This window comes from Arvicola amphibius, chromosome 12 (assembly GCF_903992535.2).
Source record: "Arvicola amphibius chromosome 12, mArvAmp1.2, whole genome shotgun sequence".
In the NCBI taxonomy this organism is placed as follows: domain Eukaryota; kingdom Metazoa; phylum Chordata; class Mammalia; order Rodentia; family Cricetidae; genus Arvicola; species Arvicola amphibius.
In genome coordinates, this window is record NC_052058.2 from 158,031,768 (window position 1) to 158,052,482 (window position 20,715).

Genomic DNA, 20,715 nt, shown 5'->3' on the forward strand with positions numbered 1-20,715 from the left:
GGGAGGCAGAGGCAGGCGGAGCTTTGTGAGTTCGAGACCAGCCTGCTCTACAAGAGCTAGTTCCAAGACAGGCTCCAAAGCTGTAGAGAAACCCTGTCTCAAAGAGAGGAAGAGGGAGGGGAGGGGAAAAGAGGGAGAGGGAGGAAGAGGGAGAGAGAAACAGAGACAGAGACAGACACAGAGACAGACTGAGACTCAGGAGGCAGAGACAGGCAGATCTCTGTGAGTTCAAGGTCAGCCTGGTCTATAGATTTCAAGGACAAGGTCCAAAGCTGCAGAGAAACTCTGTCTCAGAAAAAATATTATCAGATGCAAAATTAATATAAAAGACAAGCAAAAGTTTCCCTTCTGGACTGAAGTAAATTTATAATCCAATGCATGTTGTTCCTTCTTAGCTCCTTAGTGGGTGATGGAAATTGAAATGTAGCTGGATATGATGGCTCACACCTATAATCTCAGCATTTGGGGGCTGAGGCAGGAGAATCACTTGGACAACAGTGTGGTACTAGTGTCAAAAGTGTGATGTGTTGGAGAAAAAATTTTGCATGAAAAAACAGCTTTTTTGTTTAAGGAATGTATTGCTTTTCCCATTATCATTATTAATATATGGTTACTATATTTAACTATTAATATAGTTGGTAGAAAACTGAGCATTTTGCTTTTTCTTAGGATTCAGCCCTTCTCCAGTTGCACAGCCACACCCTTCAGCTGGCCTTAATGTTGACTTTGAGTCTGTGTTTGGAAATAAATCTACAAATGTTACGGTGGATTCTGGAGGTAAGGAAAAGATTTTTTTGTTTGTTTTATTTTTGCAGATTCCAAATATTCTAGTGTATTAATGCATAGTCTTCATAGGAAACGTACTGCTTTTAGCATTTATAGATTAAATTGATCTTCTTCCACTTACTTGATGGGAACTTCAAAGAATATTAATTTTACCCTTTTTTCTTGGTAGCATTTTAGAGTTTGGGAAAGTTTTTTTGTTTTTGTTTTGTTTTGTCCACAGCACAATTAGAGAAAACAGTTTCTTGTTTGTAAAGTGCTGTAATTTTCAGTTATCATAATTTTTATTTAACTGAAATGAACAATAAACATATTACAGTGTGAGATTGTTTCTGAAACTGAAGACATAGTGTGTCTTCACCCTGTTATGTTTAGATAGCATATATGTAAGAAGCTGAGTGTGTTTAAAGGTTGTGACTACAGGGCTGATTTGTCGTCGAGACTGTAAGACTCTAGGGTGCGGCCAGTGCTTTATGCTTCAGATTATTGTGAGGTTTATACCATTCCTATAAAACTTTAATGTTCTGATTTTATTCCTACAAGTACACAGTCATTGACTTTCGTTAACAACTAAATTTTAACTTTAAAACATATTGAAGTGTTTTTAGTTGCATGTTGTATAATTAGTTATCCATAAACGAAGAAAGCTTATGCATATGTAATTATTTAATGTGTATTTAATTTAGGCTTATAATTCTGTGTTTGGGGGTTCATTTGACTCTTCTCTTTTGAATTTGGCTTGTTTAGGAAAAGGGAGTTGGAAACTTACAGTTTTTTATTTTGGAAATCACCATCCTTGGTGACTTCCTGTTTTTAGGCTCTAACATTCCTGGATCAGTCATGCTGCTGAGTCCCGAAGTGGGCTAACGTGGTTGGATGTTTTTTCCTTTTAACTCTTGGTGAAGAACCTTTATAGAGTTTTATTTTTGCTTTTAGGTGAACTTATGTGATTACATAGTTTTCTTAGATATAGTTTAGAGTCTTTTAATTATTTAAAATTAATAATTTTTATTTATTTGTAGGATTTTTTTGCTTGCTTGTCTCTGTATGCACCATGTGCATGCAGGCTCACTTAGAGACCAGAAGAGAGGGCATTCAATTCCTTAGAACTGGAGTTACAGGCAGTTATGAGCCACCATGTAGGTACTGAGAATTAAGCCTAGGTTCTCTGGAAGAGCAGCCAGTGTTCTTAACCACTGAGCCATCTTCCCAGCCCCTGCCTTAGGTTTTTATATTCCCAAGTATGAGAAATAAAAAGTTCTCTAAAATATGCCTTCTTGGGCCTAGGAGATAGCCTAGTGGTAAGGGCACTTGCTCTAAGCCTTACAAACTGAGCTCCATCCCCAGGATACACTTGGTATGGTAGAAGGAGAGAACCAACTCCTGCAAGTTTTTTTCTGACTCATGTGCTCATGCACACATGCACAATTAAAAAAAAAAAAAACTTTTTATAAAAGGGTTTGTTGTAGCTGGGCATGGTGGCATATGCCTTTAATCTTACCACTTGGAAGGCAGAGATTGGATCTCTGTAAGTTTATTGTCAGCCTGATCTCATCTACATAGAAGTTCTGCCCTAGTCAGAGCTGCACAAGTGAGGACCTGTCTTAATTTTTTTTTTAATTTTTTGAAGTTAAAAGATTAATTTTATAATTGCATATGTGGAGGGGGCAGATGTACACTTGAGTACAGGTTCCTTTAGAGGCTAGAGACATTGGATCTCCTGGGCTCAAGTTACAGGTGCTTGCAAGCTACCTGATATGGGTATTAACTCTTCATCCATTTCTTCAGCTCCAGTATAAAAGACGTTTAAAAATATTCTTTCCCAACATAAAGGGACTTTAGGATTGAGTGACCAGAACAATTCTGCTGGGATAGGGAGAGATTTGCATCATCTCTCCTCCCTTTTATAACTTTTTAAAAATCATTTCCTTTAACCTTGATATAATTTTGTCATTAGATTACACTAATTATTTCTGTTAAAGTTCGTTTGAAGATGGCAGATTTCTCCTCTCTCCACGTGAGGGCATTTCCCATGTTGTGGGAAAACTTGCCGTGAGTAAACCAGCAGAAAGGAGAGAGAAGTCCCTTAGAAAGCTGCAGCTCACGAAGTTCCTTACACGTCCCATTTCGTCTGTTTGTAACTTTAAGGCTTTGATGAACTAGGTGGACTCCTCAAACCAACAGTGGCCTCTCAGAACCAGAGTCTTCCTATTGCCAAACTTCCACCAAACAAGTTAGTGTCTGATGACCTGGACTCATCTTTAGCCAACCTTGTGGGCAGTAAGTAGTCCTTCGATTCTTCAGTCACACTTGAGCTTGTTTAGTAAAATGATTCTAGTTCTTAAATCCTTTTCTCTTTTCCTAGATCTTGGCATTGGAAATGGAACCACTAAGAAGTAAGTGTCTTGTTCGTATTATTAAATATCATGTAGAAGCTGATGTGATTTTTCACTTCAGAAGTGTATAAAGAGACATCAGTTTGGTGCTGTTGATGTTCACTTTGTCCATATAGAAACTTTGTGTGTTTATGTTTATTTAAAGTGATGTAAGTTGGAGTCAACCAGGTGAAAAGAAGTTGACAGGAGGATCTAACTGGCAACCAAAGGTTGCACCAACAACTGCTTGGAATGCTGCAACAATGGTGAGTTGGGGAAGCTTCTGATCCTGATACGTGGATATCTTAACTACAGTGTGTAACAAAAATTAATGTGATAGACATACATGGAAAGATTATTGCTGCATTTATTAATATTAAGTACTTCATTTTTTTTTCTTTAAAGCTGGTTGACTATCTTTGTCAGGCACATTTTAATGCCTAACATGTATTTAAAGATTACTCCAGGCTAGACATTGTTTTAATAAGTAATGTGTGGTTGTGATAGGAGCGATTGTTTTCTCACACGTCATAGACTAGAGTATATGCACAGTTCCTAAAACATACAGCAGCAGTACAGAGTTCTTAAGTGACGGGAGTCATTCTTAGCACGTAGCCTCGAAACTACAGGCAGGACACACTGTATTGTCAGTTTTAATTTATTATTTATTGTCTAGGATCTAAAGTCCTTACATCCTTTAAACCTCATCATGGGTAGACAGATTGTTTTCTTGGGTTTTGTTAGTTTTATATAGTTTATGGAGTTGATTCTCATTATTTGTTGCCATTTAATATTTGATTGAATTTACCCTGATCAATAAATTAGTGAACACTGAACCAATTCACATTGCTAAATCCTCATTCTAAGCCAGACATACTGGTATATGGCCTATAATCCCAGCACTTGGAAACAGAACGTCTAGTTTATTCCATCTTACTGGGGAATGAATGGTGGTGTAATTCAGTATTTTATGCCTCTGTAATAACTTAGGAAGTGCTGGGAATATTGAACTTGGAGATTATAAAGTTCGCTAACAGAAAACAGTGTTTGCTGGTTAAGTAGCACCTAGTATAAAAGAGGTTCTATTGATGTTTTTAATTGCTATAAGACATAGTAGGCCCAGAATAGCTTGTGGCTATTTTCCTGTCTTTGGCTTGTTTTATCTTAATCTACCACTTCTCCTCTCCCTTTGCCAGAGAAATTCATACCCTTTCTGTTGAAACATTTGAAATATGGTTTTCTTTGAGTGGTATGAAGGCAGGGTTTTGATTACTCAGGTGCTATATCTTATAGCCTCCCTAATTGCTGTTAGAACCATTGTGCTTAATATAACGGCTTTCTTGTCATTAAGTCCCTTGTAGGACATTGCCTTGTTTACCTTAGATTGCTTATGTGTTAAAATTGTGGGCTAGGTTAAATCTTTGACTTCCTTTAAAGAGTTAATAGCTTTAGACTTTATAAAATGAAAATATTTGAGTTTAACTTCGTTTTATTTTGTTGTTGTTCAAGGAGGCAGGTGTGCGTATGGAAAGTTTTGTTATAGAACCCAGACTGTCTCTGAACTTATTTACTAAGTGTTCACATCAGCTTCATATGCACCATTCTTCTCCACGGCTTTCCAAGTGCTGGAGTGACAGGTGTCTAACACCATGTTCTGCTTCATAGTCTAGGTTTTACATACAAACACAAGCATATGAACATGACTTACAGTAAGTGTATCGTAAGAGTGTAGTGTTCTCTCAAGAGAGTTGGAGTACATATATCACTTAGAAGTACAATGTCATCTATGCTTTTTAAAATCCCCAAATGGAAAGCACTTGAAATTGAAAACTGATTTAAATTGAAACTCGATTGTGTGAATCCAGCGTTTTCCATTATAACATGCCTCAGTGACTAGAACTGGTAGGAGTGTTAGTTCTGTGGCTTCATGACTGCAGATGGGTATAACGCTGAGGGTACAACAGCTAATATCAAAGCACAGTGCTGTTTGCTTATTTAATGTTGTCAGTATTAATCTTTATGAAATACTAAAAGCTTAGGATAGCATTTACCCAATACTGACTCATTGAATGTAATAAATAAACACCTAACCTTATCTACTGTTTGTATGTAAGTTGACAATATAAACAGTGTGTCGTATATTGTAGTGTGTGTCATCTCTTAAGATATTTGTGTGTATATTATAGTTCGGGTTTTTTTTTTGATGGCTAACATGTGAGGCCTGTGATGTGATTCACTAAGAGTAAACTGCTGCTTATGGTGTTTCTTTACATTTCTAACCTTTTAATTCTTTAAACACTGTCAAGGTTTTTAATTTTTAATATCAGGCAAATTCACTTATTTTGTTAAAATATTTGTTATATCACAAACTGCTTTCATTGGTGACCCCCACACTGATGGTAGATAAATGACATCCTATTTGAGGATACACTTGAATTTTTCGTTCAGGCATCAATGATATATTTTATGTTTTAATAACATTTGTAAGTACTAAACCATTGTGTCTATATAGGGAGGTAGCTAAACGTATTTTCCTTGTCAACCTTGATAGTGTTTGGTAATAGATGTTCTTTTAGATATATAGATACCCGGAATTTTAGGTAGTGAATGTACATGTAAACTAAAATGCTCTCTGTGTATTTTGTTGTGTAAGTACTTGCTCTAATCCAGTGTTATTGCATTATGTAATTGTTCTCCCTGGGGAAAAGCAGAATGGCATGCATTTTCCACAATACGTAAGTGACCAAAACCTAGCCCTTCTTATTCTTCTTTTTTTATTTTTTTTTTTTTTGGCAATAAATTGGCATGCTATTAACCACCGCTGCAGCAGACTCTCATAACCTTCCAGCTAGTCCTTGTTTTCACATCAGATTTTCAGTGTGCCAGAAATTCTTCCTAGCATCTACTGATTTTCATGGGTGTGTTGCAGAATTGATTCTGATGGTGGCATGGGAAATACCAATTTTTCTTTCTTGCTTAATATTCTGCCATTTGCTGCCAGATGGCTGGGTGTCTGTGTGTGTATCTGTGCTGCCACCGTGCACTTGATGACTTTTGAATGAAGGGAAATGTTGATTGTGTAACGTTTGAAATAACAATTGCATGTAATCTTACAGGCTTCTGCTGTACTTGGCAGTTTGTCTTACTGCTCTTATAGATCTTGGTTTTGAAGTGCGGAGAGACCAATATGCCCTACATGTTCACCTAAATACTAAACTTCACTTGTTAGCGTTATTTTTTAAAGTTATGCTTCATTTAACTTCATGCATATGTTCAAATTGCTGTATGATTTCATGTTTTAACCGTGTTATTGGTCTTTCACCTGTGCTCAGTTTTAGTCTTTTATGAGAGAGGTGGTATGCAGGGAATATTGTTAAGACAGCAGCCATATCTAAAACAATTTGTTCCTAGATTGTATGTTTACAAGTCATCAGTTAAAGTAGAACAAGAAGACCTCATTGAATAGGTACTTAGAACTTGATTGTTACTATTACGTAATTGAAAGTTGTAGGACAAATTAGGAAGCTAATGTACAACTACTTACATGGAAGTTGTGATTCTAGGGAGAGTCACTCAGAGCCACTTTGAGATCTTCCTATGGTTTTGACAACCATGAGCAAGATCCTTGGAAACTAAATTTGTGAACATCATGATACTAATTGATATGGAATCTTTATGATTTTTTTTTCCTTCCAGTACTAAAGAAGTACACCAAAAACCAGTCCATATTATCTTTTTCTTGATTAACATTTTATTGTTACTGTTTGTTTATTTTATTTTTTGAGACAGGGTATGTAGCCCTCGCTGTTCTGGAACTCAATTTTTATAAGAATGATAGACTTAAAATTCTGGATATTTTTAAATACCTAGAGACTTTTTCTTTGTTTGCTTATTTTGATGCAGCTGGGGATAAAACCAGGGTCTCACACAGAGCAGGCGAGTGCTCTGTGGAAAGGTCTTTGAAAGCTGTAAAGGATGCTGTGAGCTTAGACTGCTGTTGAGTCTAAGTTTAAGGGTTTTTTTTTCCTAACAGTTCCGCTTTTCTGCTAATTTTGAGATTTTATTTCTCATTGATTATTAATTGACAATTTCCAGTAATCACAAGTGTTACATAATCATAGCTGTCTTAGCAATTTGTTTTAAATAGAAATCTGACAATCCTTTAAACTGGTGGCATACAGGGATTAACATTTTCTTGTTTACTTTTTCTTTTGCCGAATCAGGCACCCCCTGTAATGGCCTATCCTGCTACCACACCAACGGGCATGATAGGATATGGAATTGTAAGTATGTTTTTAAATAAAAGTTTTGGGAAATAGAGTAATTTATTCTAACATTAGTTTATTTATAGTAATTTATTACAACCATAGTTGTTTTTTAAGTGCCCTGTATGCACGACTAGATGAGTAACCTAGCCATGATTCCTAAGTGGGCATTGTTGACTGTGCACCCGTATCGACCGTTTGTTTTCACCCTGGTAGCTGTGCTGTGCATGTTGCTTTTCATTGCAAACTCACTTAGATGTTAGTGTTTACTCTAAGCTGTTTTGGTGCGATCAGTGAAATGATAAATACAGGAGAATTGTACAAGGGCGCATTAGTGTGCTATAGGTCAGGAGGATTGTCCTCTGACAGTGATTGTTGTGGTACAAAACCAGTCTTTGAACCATTTACCATCCTCATAATCTATATTCTGTTACCCTCAGTGACATGAGGTTAACCTCTAGCCTCCACGTGTGTACTTGTACTTCTATATTTGCATGAACATGTACACACACCTGCACGTATGCACACACATACAGAGAAAATTAGTCATTATTTATGATCATTGCATAGTGGTATAGAACTTGATTTGATATGCAAAGGCAGTCGGCATGCTCTGAAATATATTAATATTTAGACATAGAGCCTGCAGTTTTCTCTGTATATAGACCTAGAGAAATCTGGGTACTTGAAGCTATTTTCCTCTACTATCTCCTTCCTTCCTCTTCCTCCCCTTTTTGTCTTTTCTGTCAGAATATTTCTTTGTTATACTACAGTAAAGCTTAAGTTTGGCAAATCCATTGGATAAAAAAGGTTAGGCTTTATTTGGTATATTTTAAGACTATATGAAAGTAGTGCGCAGAAATTTGTAGATATCGGTCTTCCTTGCATGCAGTCAAAGCAGAGAGGTACCGTTCATCTTTTATTCCTGTTAGTCCTCTTGTTTACTTCCTCCACAGTAATGAATATGTGACCCATTTCTTATCCTATTTTTTTTTAGCCTCCTCAGATGGGAAGTGTGCCTGTAATGACACAACCAACCTTAATATACAGCCAGCCTGTCATGAGACCACCAAACCCCTTTGGCCCTGTATCAGGAGCACAGGTATTAATGATGTGCATAACTGTTGTGTGTGCTGATTTGGAAGGGCTCTGTAACACTAATCAAACTTTCTTTTTTGTCATGGATATTACTTGCTTTATATCTCCCTGGTACAAGAACTTTTTAGAATATTGATTAACTGCAGGAAAGTGACAAGTAGGTTACAAGTATTGTAGGTGAGAACTTCCTATAACTTCATGCTTGTGTTTGTTCCAAAGCTGAGAAAGCTTGTTTCTTTGTGATTCTTAACATTTAGACCCTCAAACCCATTGCCACAGAATATCAGCCTATAGTTCATGGCTTGGGATTTGCTGTATGTTTTGTTCTTGGGATGTTTGCAGACTCTTAGAAAGCCTACAGAAAAATTGTAACTTTTTGTCACTAAAGCAAACCAAAAAAGTAGGAAAGAACCCCTGGCAAGGCTGTGCTAAGTTAGGTTCTTTAAAGGAAAGACTTACAAGCATTTGTAAATGCTTCTAATGTCCTCCCTGTTCCTGATGATTACTCTAAATGTCATCTTAATTTTATCCTTTGGAGGAGGGCGGCGGAGGCACATTAGAGCAGTCTGAATTCTGTTATTGCAAAGATATAAGTGCCTTATGAAGTGAAGGGTAGCTTATCCTTATGTGTGGCTCTGCTCACTGCATAGAATTGTTAATGGACTCCTATGGCTGGCTTCCAGTGTCAGAAGGTTGGTAAACTGTAATTTTGAAGCTTGTTGAAAGCAGAGTATTTGAAGTTAGCTTGTACTCCTTTTCTGATGCACACACTTCTTAGTAGACTTATTAGGACCGACAGTGTTATAAAGATGTGTCGAGTCTATTTGATAGACAGTGATGGATAGGAGACCATTTCATATTTAATCCCTTTTAGGTCTTAAAATTGTTGATCCATGTCCTCACATATGCTAAACATAAGCTCTGCTACTGAGCTGCATCCCAGCCAAGTTCCACTCCCTTCCTTTGGTTCATGTTCATCATTCCATGCCTTTTAGAGGTTATCACCACTGCACTGGAAGAGGTGTGTGGCAATCTTTGTTTTGTGTCTAACATTTGCATTTCCCCGGTGTTTATGTGGAAAACCCTGGATCCTCATAGGTTTTATTATTTTCTCTTTCTATGTTTGTTCCTAAATCTTGTAATTATATCCTTTTGTACTTGAAATACATTTTACTGATGTTTTATATAAATTAGAATGCTCACAGCTGACCAGTAGTTTGTAAATTGTTTGCTGTGTGTAGGTATTATGTCACTTAAGCAGGAAGACAGTTACCCTAGTAACTGGTAGTTGCTGTGGTAGGAGATAGCTCTTTAGTGAGTACCTGCATGATAATGGTTTTAGAGGTTGTTGAAGCTTTTTGATGGTGGCAAAGGTTGTTGTGCTTGCTCTGTTCTCATCACTTCTTTATGGCTCAACCTTTGTTTCAGCACAAAATTTGAAAGGCTGTTTAACTTTTAAAAGTAAGAATATTATTAAAGTTTTATTGGTTCTTTGTTAATTAGGTTGCTTTTTGAGTTGCTAGTTTTGCTTAAGGGGAGGATGTGACTGAAAAAAGGAGTAAATGGCTTATGGGTTCTTGTTGTTTGCAGTAGATGGTCTGCTATGCAAGTCTGACATCAGTTAAGTGTCTGAAAGGAAGCAATGATACTTTGCTTTTAACTGTTGTGCATCATTCATTCTTTCATTCTTTCACTTGTGTCTTGATGTACTGATCTTGGATATTGGTAGTGATAGTTCTCAGCTGATTTGGTCAGCTGTATCTTTGTGAAGAAAGCCATATGGACTTCCAGTAGTAGTTTGTGTTCATTTCTGTGTCTTTTTATTGTTATGCAGGACCATGAAAGAAATTGTTTTAAAAATTAGATTTAGTACCATAAATGAAAAGTTGCATCTGTAGAGCCCCCATTTATATACCAGTTAGTTATATAAAATATTAGAAGTCCCATCTCTGACTTCTGTGGTTAAGAAGACAAGTGCATACAGAGTAAGGCCTTACTTCCTAGGCTTTTTAAAATCCTAGTTTGTTTTATAGCCAGCCTTGGGTGACCAAAGTTTTACAGTGTCATCATAATGAACTTCAGTAGCACTATCTATATAGAAAGCATGCAAATATATTGGTTTCCTAATGTGTACTAGAAAAGTCCCTTTAAAAGATCCATATTCTCATTTAAAACTTATTATCTTATGCGTATGGGTGTTTTGCCTGCATGTCTATGCACCACATTCTTGCCTGGTGCTCACAGAGATGTCAGATCCCCTGTAACTAGAGTTACACACAGTTGTGCGCTGCACAACATGCAGGTACTGGGACTCTAACCTGGGTCCTCTGGAAGAGAGCACCCAGTTCTTTGAACCATTGAACCACTTCCAGCTCCAGTATTTTTATTTAAAGTTCTTCCTGTAAGTTAAATATCTTGATAGATTTGAGATGACATAAATAGGAATTTAAATTTAAGAACTGAAAAAGTAGCAGCCTTGGAGCCTGCAAGATGTGCATTAGTCTGTTAGCTTCCAAGGGCAGCCGTAATGAAGTATGGCAGGCTCACAGCTCAGGACAGCAGCACTTTTAGAGGCTGGAGTCTGAAATGAAGCTGTCCTCATATGGCTTCCCCTAGAGAAAAACCTGTCCCTGCCACTTGTTGCTCATTGAGACAACCAAGAAGTGGGGCTATCTTTAGAAAACTAATGGCGTGCAACACTGTAAATTATATTCCACGCAGATGGATTGGATATGCCGTTAGTGATCTGGCTGTACTCTGAAATGCCCTGAAACAATGTACTGTTACTGAGACTAAGCTTCGAGGCTGGTATCTCTGGAATCCTGGAGTAGTGCTGTCATCTCTAAATATTCTTATGATATCAACTGTAAGGGAATGTGTTTTATTAGTGTTACTGAGCAGAACACACAGGTTGAATAATGTACATACAGCGAATGGAAATCCGTTTGAGTTGTCGAGGTGCCAGCTGTAGCTAGAGCTTTTTGGCAACATAGTGGAGGGGTAGAGACTGTAAACACACAGCGTAAGGCAAACCCATTCCTACAATAATGAACCCATTGCCATATTATATAAGAGTACAGTGCAGTGGGACACTTCCCTAGCACTCACAAGCTCTGCCTGAGTTTTATCTCCAGCACTATGAAAGGAAGGAGGGAATGAGGAGTTAGAGGGGGAGTGGATGTAGTTATTATCACAATATGGGACTCTTTAAGAGGTTTTGAAGGCTGCAACTTTATGAACTAGACAAATGATGTTATAGGACAGTGGGTTCATTATTATAGGAATGGGTTTGACTTAGGTGTGTTAATGGTCTCTGCCCTTCACATTCGCAGGTGAATGTTTGATGTAGGTGCTAGCAATGGATGAACTCATGTTTGAGTTACTAATGTATGTCGGGCAGTATACTTACCTTTATGATAACTATAAACATCTGTGCAGAGTATTGGGGTTAGGTATTCTGAACCCCATTTTATGAATGAGCCAAAATTCAGTTTAGTTAATCTTTCTATAAATCCCTGGTGAGTCATTTGAAGCCAAGAAACTACACCCAGTTTTCTCTTGAGTTCTTGTCTTTATTTTTATAGCAAAGTCAGAGTGGGTCTATCGCATTGACACTTGCTATGCAGTCTTTGGAGAATTAAATGTAAAGATGTGAGGAAGTTGTTTCCTTAGTTATGTCTAGTTTTGCTTTTGTTGTTTTTGAGAAGCGGTATCTCACAGTAGCCTGCCCTGGCCAAGAGTTCAATTTGTACCCATGTTTTGCCTTTGAACTTCTGATCTTCCCGCCTCTACCCTTGATTACAGGTCAGTGGCACTGAGCCCTGATTTTCCCTAAGAACTTTAGGTACAAAGCTGTTAATCTCTTAGAAATTTTGTTCTCATTAAGTTTCTGTGGTGCTGGAGGTTGAACCCAGGCTCTCTTTCTGTCACTGTGTGTCCCAGACTGGCCTGGACATTAGGATCCTTGTGTGACTCTGAGTGAGTAGCTGAGTTTACAGCCCAGCCCCCCAGCCTCTCAGAAGTCTGTTAGGAGCCCGGCTCTCCAAGCTTGCTCTTACCTTCTTGTTCTAACCTGCAGTTTTTTCTTTGGTAGTAAATGAGCATGATGAAGCAGCCATTTTTATTTTAACAGTTTAACTTGTCCGCTTCTTGAAGTATATATTTAAAGTATATTTTGAAATATATTTTAAGGTATGTTTTTGTCTTTTGTTAATTTATGATTTCACTACTCTTTCTCTACTACGCATTCTATAACCAAGAAAGGAAAGAAAGCCAGATAGCTCCACTTTGAAGCAAGTGTTTTCAAAAGCAAGTTGTTAAGATTGTTTTTTCATTTTGGCTTATGTTTTTACTAAAATGTATTGTATGTATTTGTGTGTAGGAATGGAGCGTGTGCTGGTGCCAGGTATATGGAGGTCGGAGATAACCTTGTGGACAGACAGCCTCTCTCTCCACCTTTATGTGTCAGACTTGGCAGCAGTGGTTTCTGCCTACTCTTCTCACCACTCACGTATTTTCCAAGATGAGTTAGAGCAGTAGAGGTATCTCAGCTGTCGGCATCATCACCCACTTGGAAATCTTAGTAGTTCTGTTTTATATGCTGCTCTTTGCTACATTTCATTTTTTTATAAATGAAAAAAAGGACTTAAGATGCCTGTGTTGGAGCAATAAAGTGTCTTTTAGTAATGAAATAGATTCACTTGGATATGAACTGACTTGTGGCTGTACTAACTTCAGCACTGGGACCAGGGTAGAGATTGCTATTTGGAAAAGTGGACCAGGGCATCTTCTGTTGTAATTTTCTTTGTTATACATTTCCATAATGGTATTATTTTATGCCAGCTTGTAAATTGGATTTTGCGATGAATTCTGACAAGTTGAATTTTTAAAAAATTCCTTTCCTCCAGTATATTAACTGTACTTTTCTGGTGTGTTCCTTGGCACCTTTAAACTAGATTTAATTTACTCAAAGAATGATAAATAAAAGAGGATCAGCACTCTATCTCGGGAGACTTCTTTGGACTTAGAGTCCTACTGCGTCTTAACCCCCTGGAGTGTCATTGCCCCGCCATCCCTCTTCTTCTTTCTGCTCTCCCTGAGCAGTACTGTGGGCAGCATGTTCTGTTCTTGTCCTTACTTAGCTGCCTTGTGTCTGACTGCTTTCCCACCAGTGGAGGCTTTATCTGTGCTTTCTGCTAGTGATGGGAAAGGGTAGGAGTAGGTGCTTGTGGCCTCTTTCATGTCCAAGGCCCTGAGTAATGTCGCAGCCAGACCACTCTGGGATGTGGGTTAGCTTGCTTCCGGGGAGCGTGCTAAGGAACTTAATGTGTAGAAATAGACACTGAATCATTGATGGCCTCAAATATTTAATTTTACTAAGTATACACATAAGGCTTATCAGTGCATGTCTTACACTTTTAAAGCCTGGAAGGAGTTTTTCCCCAAAATAAACTGAACCCTTTCAACATTGTCTGTAAAACTCTTGACTCCTGCTAGCATGCTTATGTTGAGAATGGTTGTGTCTCTTTTACATTCTTCAGGGACATTTTCTCCTGGTGCTATCAGGTCTTCAAACTGCTGCCTTCATGAAAACATGTTGTAAAGAGACATTTTAGTGCGGGGCTCTCATAGAGTTAGCATTTAGATTTAGTTTGCGGTGAGTAGATTTGTTTTTAACTTGAAATGAAAAGGAAAATCTGTAGGTGAAGTTAAGAGTGGAAGTAAGTATGAATGTTTGCCCTTTCATCCCAGTGACTAATGAGTATTTGAAATAATTTTCTTCTGGATAGGCATCCATTCATGGGGGCTTCAGGGAGGAGGTTGGAGCATCTTTCCAGTTAGGGTTCACTTTACTTTGCCGTTGGAGTGGCCAATATTGAGAGCTCTAGTCAGGACAAACCTGTTGCCCAATCCTCCCATCTGTAGCAGCATGTACAAGTCCATTATCCTTCCCGCCATCTCTTCTCTCTGTCTTTGAATGTGTATTTCTAAAGTAGTATATGGATTGGAAAAATCTTGATGATCAAAACAACAAATGATGTTTTTCAAATTTGTAAGCTGGTTATAATGCCCTAAATGGCAAATTGCTTGTAATGGTGAGGTAGTATTTGCTAATTGGCCAATCATTCTTTTTTTTTTTTTTGGTTTTTCGAGACAGGGTTTCCCTGTAGTTTCTAGAGCCTGTCCTGGAGCTAGCTCTTGTAGACTAGGCTGGCCTCGAACTCAGAGATCCGCCTGCCTCTGCCTCCCGAGTGCTAGGATTAAAGGCGTGCGCCACCACCGCCCGTTGGCCAATCATTCTTTATGGTGCTTTTCCTTAAGGCAAAAACAAAGACGCAAACATAAAAGCAAGACTTAAAAAGAGATGAAATAATTTTTAAACCAGCAAAGAATTTTTTTGTTACTTAAAATTCTTTATATAATTTAAGTGTTAGAAATATGAATGGAAGTTGTTTTACTTAATCAATTTTAATTCTTAATGTCCCTAAAACCAGTTCTTCTAATAATCGCCCTGTGCTTGCAGACTCTATGATCCTATAGCAAGGGAGAAACAGAAATTTCCTCCAAACTAAAAGTAGTTTTGTTGGGTTTAAAATACTCACAAATAAGCTTGGTGAAACTCTTGGGAGTGCACGCACAGGCAGTCACACACACACAATAACCTCTTAATTACTCAGAAAAACTGTCTTTTCTTTGGGAATAAAGATACTTGGTGCAGTGGTCAACTTTATCTTCAGATTAAAAGATGGGGCAAATTCTGAAAAATCAAGCGAACTTGGACTGGAAACAAGCAGAGACTTCCCTGACCCTTTATTCAGAGCTTCTGGGCTTAGTCCCTCAGTGTGTACACCGGCTTCATGGTGTCCAGATAGAAAAGCAGGAGGTAAGCCCTGTGTAAGAACAGAGAGACCTGTGGGAAGAAGGCAGGAAATGATAATTGCATCTGGAAACATGGAATCTGAACTGAGGTCAGTTTGGACCACTGTGGACATATGTCTGGACATAGGAAAGCTGTTTTTTTAAACACAATTATACACTCTGTCTCCTATACTCCCCACTCCCTTTCTCCCCTACACTGTAAGTCTTGACTGATTCCAGCTTTTATGGATAAAGACTTTCATTTTATGTGTCAGAGGCGCACATTGTTTTCTGGAAAACACGTGCCATTGGATATCTTTTAACTTGACATGCAATAGCATTTTAAATAATCCCATTTTCTACAAAGGCTGCCTTTATTTATTAAAGGTGACAAAGCAAAAACCACCTCTTCCTTCATTACACTTTCTACTCTCATGTTCTGTCATTCTGAGATCTTTTTCTCCCCTGTCTCTGTCTTCTTTCCCCCAGCTGTCGGCAGCATCCAGCCCCTCCAGGCACAGTCCTCACAGAGCTGCAGGAAAGGACCCCTTTGCAGAGCTTTCTCTGGAGGACTTCTTATAAGTCACTTAGGTATTGCTGCGTGTGGGGGAGATGGGCGCGTGGATACAAAGATGGCCAACACTGAACACCGAGCACCTTTCTTCTTCTTTGTTTATTTAAAGGAGCCTGCATTCCCTCTGTGCCTCAACTGTCTCCTCCTCTTCTGTTCTTTAAGTGAAGAATAAAACTAGTTTGAGATAGGACAAAAGAAACTGCCTTTGGAACATAGCGTGACATACTGGATGTGTGAGCTCAAGGGACGTCTTAACACAGAAGCATCCACTATTCACAGCTGATGGGTGGAACCAAATATCATCCTTACAGATGTGTTTGGGTCCATCCTAAGAGAATTGTAGAGAATGCCCCAGTTGTACACAGTGCATTAAGTCTTGGTTAGGAGTAGCTTTAGTTTCAGTGTAACAGCTATGGCTAATGAAAAAAATACATTTATATAATTTCATTAGAGAGTTGCACTTTATGTGTTCCTTGATAGTAACCTAAAAAATACAATTTGTGGGTTTTTCTTGCTTGGGTTTGGTGTGGGTTTTTTGGTTTTGATTTTTTGAGGCAGTCTCTCTGTATAATGTTGACTGTCCTGGAACTCTGTAGACCACGCTAGCCTCAAACTCACAGAGATCATCTGCCTCTGCCTCCCAGCTATAGCTTGTTTTTTATTTAAAGGCAAGCGAATATTTAAGTTTTGAATACAAGGATCTGTGTATATGATCCACACCACCAATATCTTCTAGACAACAGTTTAATTGTTCTTCTTGATGCTCTAGCCCCTGTTTACATTTCCTGTCTAGATCTTTGGCAGTTCATGGTTTTATTTGGCTCGCACATCTACCTCAGTCTTAGCTGTGCATAGGCAGTTGAAGAGGAATGGGTAAATAGTGACTCCTTTATAGATGCTTCAGGGTCTTAATTATATTAGTCAATAATTGAATCAGTACGAACAACATTGCCTTTTATTTTCTCTCATTATTTGTATTTTAAAAGTATTTTATATTTTGCTTTCCCAAATAAGTTACGTGGAGCATTTGTGCTTATGGATAAATATTTTTAACTTAAGGAAAAATACTTCATTGGTCTTCTCCCCTAGCCTCCACTCCTTCCTGCTTTTAAATAGTTAATTAGGAGTCCCTACAGTATGGTTCGTGGATTGAGTACTGGGACACAGGAAGGTGGTGAGACTTTCTGTGCCATTAGGATCTGTGATAAGCATGTTAAGAACATTTTTAGGCTGGTTGAATGGTGAAGGCAGAAAGTGTTTTTATCTGTGATGTGTCCTGTAATATAGTGAATTAACTTAGACAATGGCTTTTTTTTTCCAGATACAGTTTATGTAACTACATGGAGGAGAATGGAATTATTCCACGAACCACAAGTTCGCAGGTGGCGACTCCTTACTTCCAGCAAAATCCAAACTGCTGTCTCTGAAACTCTTCCTCCATTAGAGCGCTCCAGTAACCCATGAAGGCCCACGGCAGGGATGGGACTAGTTTCTAGGAGAGCCTTGTCAATACCGTTTATAAAGCCAAGAATTGCCATGATTTAAGACTAAGATCTGTCTTTCTGGTGACTAACACTTCAGTTCTTTCAACTCCTATTAATACCCATAATCAGTAACCAACCAGGAAAGCCCATACTTGGGAAGTGTGGCGTGTGTGTTTGGAAAGCTGCCTGGAGAGAAGAGCCGTGTCCTTTGCCATAGTTCAGCAGGACTCAGTGGGGTCAAAATCATAATTTTTAATTATGCATTATATTTCTTTGCTCCAGTCCTCACAAATACAGAAACCATAATTGAAGTTAGCTTTTCTTTTTTAAAAAAAATTATATTCAGTTTGCAGTAGACATTCCTTAAGTATTTGTATTTATTTATGATTATCAATTTTACATAACATTAATATTATATCAAACCTCCTTAAGAAAATGAGTATGGACGTTCACAGTATGTTTGATTTTGTCCACAAGAATGAATCTGATTCAGAATGCTTTTCAGCTGACATACAGAGCACTAAATATTTTAAGGCAAAACCATAGGTCTGAATCTCTTAAGAATTCTCAGTCTCTATGGGATTTAGGGAAGCATTATAAATGCATTAATCCTTATAGTCAATTCTGTGCCTAGGATTTTGCAAGGGAACAGTTCACCGACTAGGAAGAGCACTACATTTAAACTTCAGCATTAGTGCATTGGGAAGGATCTATGCTGCTTCATGCTTGGCATGTCATTCTTTTCCATTGGACAGCAGGGCCTTTCCAAATGAATGTGAGGAATCGCTTTCACTCCAAGACTTTCCTTCTTCTCAGTAAACTTTAGGAGATGTTATGGGGAAAGGGAGGGGACAAAAATCCTTGAACTTTTTATTTGGCGCGTGCCATGTTATGATCATGTACCTTTTAAATAAGGGGAGATAGTATCTTTAAATTCAGTGTCTGGCCAAGAGTTTAGCTAATGAAGAGTTAAAGTGCACTGTTGATCGGTGCTCTCTGTAAATACATCCTAACGCCTGGGTGGAGAGGGCCTTAAGAAGGACAGTTGATTGTAGGAAAGCAATTCTGTACACGAGTTAAGCATACTTGTTGCATTGTCTCTGCAGATTCTATTTTTGTTTACAATATTAAAATGTATGTTAGCAAATGGGTGGATTTTCAAATAAAATGCAGCTTCCACAAAACATGTTATGGTATTCTGGTTTGAGGTGCATTCTCCTTTTTCCTTTCATTTTTTATTATCAATATCATTTTTTTGCTAATAAAATTATATCTAAGTGGTTATATCTGCTGGTTTAATAAAATGTAAAGTTTGTTTTATTTAAACATCCAAAAAGAATTACGTTTGAATTCTTGTTACCATCTGGACTCACCTAGAAACTGAACTATTTATTGTTCCTTTTTCCTTTCTGATCTGATGCCTCCAGGAGGGTGAATTAAGAAAGAAAGTGCTCTTTATGTGTAAGATTATGTATGCTAAGATACTTGTATTATTCAGCATAGTGAGTAATATCCAGGAATCAGCTCTGCAGAGAGAGAGATTAAAAGCTTTGTACTGTCAAAGGTTTTCTGTAGTTGCAAAAAATCATAGTCTTTAGCCAGTGTGCCTCATTAATAACGACTAACTGATTTTCAGATTTCACTATTATTAAAATGTTTCCATATAAACTGGGAAGTTGTATTTTAAACTAGAGTCCTTAAAATAGTAAGTTTTGATTTCTCTCTTGGTACTTTGGGTATTTTAAGGTATGTGACTTCTTTCCTGACATTAGTTTGAATGTGTTTCTGCATGTGTGTGCACTATAACCACCTCTATTTTATTGTTTAAATACTTTTGAACTCTGCTGGGTAGGAATTACTCACATTCAGTCTGTTTTATGGATGGAAAATAAGAAAATTAACTTGTCTAGGGTGTTAAATCAGCAGGTGGAAGAGTCAAGTAATTAGCGGCACAGTCCATTCGCTTGCTGTCATTATTCCAGACTGAAGTGGGAGTCATATTCCTCGGTCTAGACTGTTGGCTACTCTGGCACACCCCCTACTTCCATCCCTGGTGTCTGACATTGTTGGTGGGGAGAACTGTAAACCTGAGAATGACAGCTTTTATCACAGTACAAGGAGGAAAGCACATCAGCTGTCCTAGTTGCTTTTCTGTGTGTGATAAGACACCACACGAGGCCAACTTCCCAAAGAAAGTTGTAGGGGTTTACGGTTCAGAGTGTTAGAGGCCTAGACTGTCATGGCGGGGAGCATGGCCTCAAGCAGGCATGATGCTGGAGAAGTAGCCAAGAACCCTTACCTTGACCCACAACAGGAGGCAGGGTGTGAGCCCTAACTGGGAATAGCATGTTTTGAAACCTCAAATCCCACCTTTAGTGATGCACCTCCAGCAAGGTCACACATCCTAATTCTTGCCAATTGGGGGCCAAGTATTTAAACAACTTTTAATATCTATGCATTCCTCACACATTTTAATGCCTAGTTAGCAAGTTGGTAGTAGTTGTGGAGGGTAAATAGATCCGTTCCAAATTATTTTCTATATTTGCTTTATCACACCTTTCAACCAGTGACTGAGATTTTGTATCTAGGCCTTAAATTATATGGATAATCTTCAACTTCATAGAACACAGCTGTTGCTTTTGTACTGTATGAGAATGAACATATTGTCAAAAACTGTAAACTTCCTTCTAGGGCACTTCATTTTTTTTTTAATGTATGGTTATTTTACCTGCAAGTAGTCTGTGTATCTGCCACATGCATGCCTGGTGCCCACAAAAGTCAAAAGAGGACATCAGTTCCCCAGGAAATGAGATTACAGGTCGTTGTGAGCGACCTGTGGGTGCTAAGAAAGGAGCCCAGGTCTTCTGGAAGAACAGCCAGTGCTGTGTTCTTAACTGTGGGGTCATCTCTCCAGCCCCCTTCATATTTTTTATTATTTTATATATATGGGTGTTTTTCTTGTGTTTATGTATGTATATATGCATGTATGTATGTATGCATTTCCTGTAGAATCCAGAAGAAGGCATCGGATTCGCTGGAACTGTAGTTAACGACAGTTGTATGCTGCCGTGTGGGTGCTGAGAGTCAAACCAGGGTCCTATGGAAAAGCAGCTGATGCTCTTAGCCTCTGGGCCATCTCTCCAGCCCCTCGTTTTTAGTAACGCAAAGCAAGTGAGGCGATGTTTACAGTTAGCTTAAGTAAACAAGTATAGAGAGTAACACACCTGGTACTATGCCTTACCATCTTTGGTTGTGCGAAAGAGCCAAGAATATCCTCT

General features: G+C 38.2%; 1 protein-coding gene across 12 annotated transcripts in view; it reads left to right on the forward strand.

Moving 5' to 3' along the window:
* Picalm (phosphatidylinositol binding clathrin assembly protein) overlaps window positions 1-18,721 on the forward strand; it is an 80,005-nt gene extending 61,284 nt beyond the window's left edge. For 3 of the 12 annotated variants that reach the window (XM_038313364.2, XM_038313366.2, XM_038313373.2), the window contains 9 exons: window positions 670-777; window positions 2,932-3,063; window positions 3,149-3,179; window positions 3,325-3,424; window positions 5,870-5,893; window positions 7,382-7,441; window positions 8,421-8,525; window positions 15,869-15,970; window positions 17,275-18,721. In XM_038313364.2, coding sequence (XP_038169292.1) covers window positions 670-777; window positions 2,932-3,063; window positions 3,149-3,179; window positions 3,325-3,424; window positions 5,870-5,893; window positions 7,382-7,441; window positions 8,421-8,525; window positions 15,869-15,961 — 653 coding nt within the window. In that variant the 3' untranslated portion in view covers window positions 15,962-15,970; window positions 17,275-18,721. The remainder of the gene's footprint in view (window positions 1-669; window positions 778-2,931; window positions 3,064-3,148; window positions 3,180-3,324; window positions 3,425-5,869; window positions 5,894-7,381; window positions 7,442-8,420; window positions 8,526-15,868; window positions 15,971-17,274) is intronic. The other 9 variants (XM_038313367.2, XM_038313370.2, XM_038313375.2 and 6 more) reach the window with 4 other exon arrangements.
* The last annotated feature ends 1,994 nt before the right edge of the window (window positions 18,722-20,715 follow it).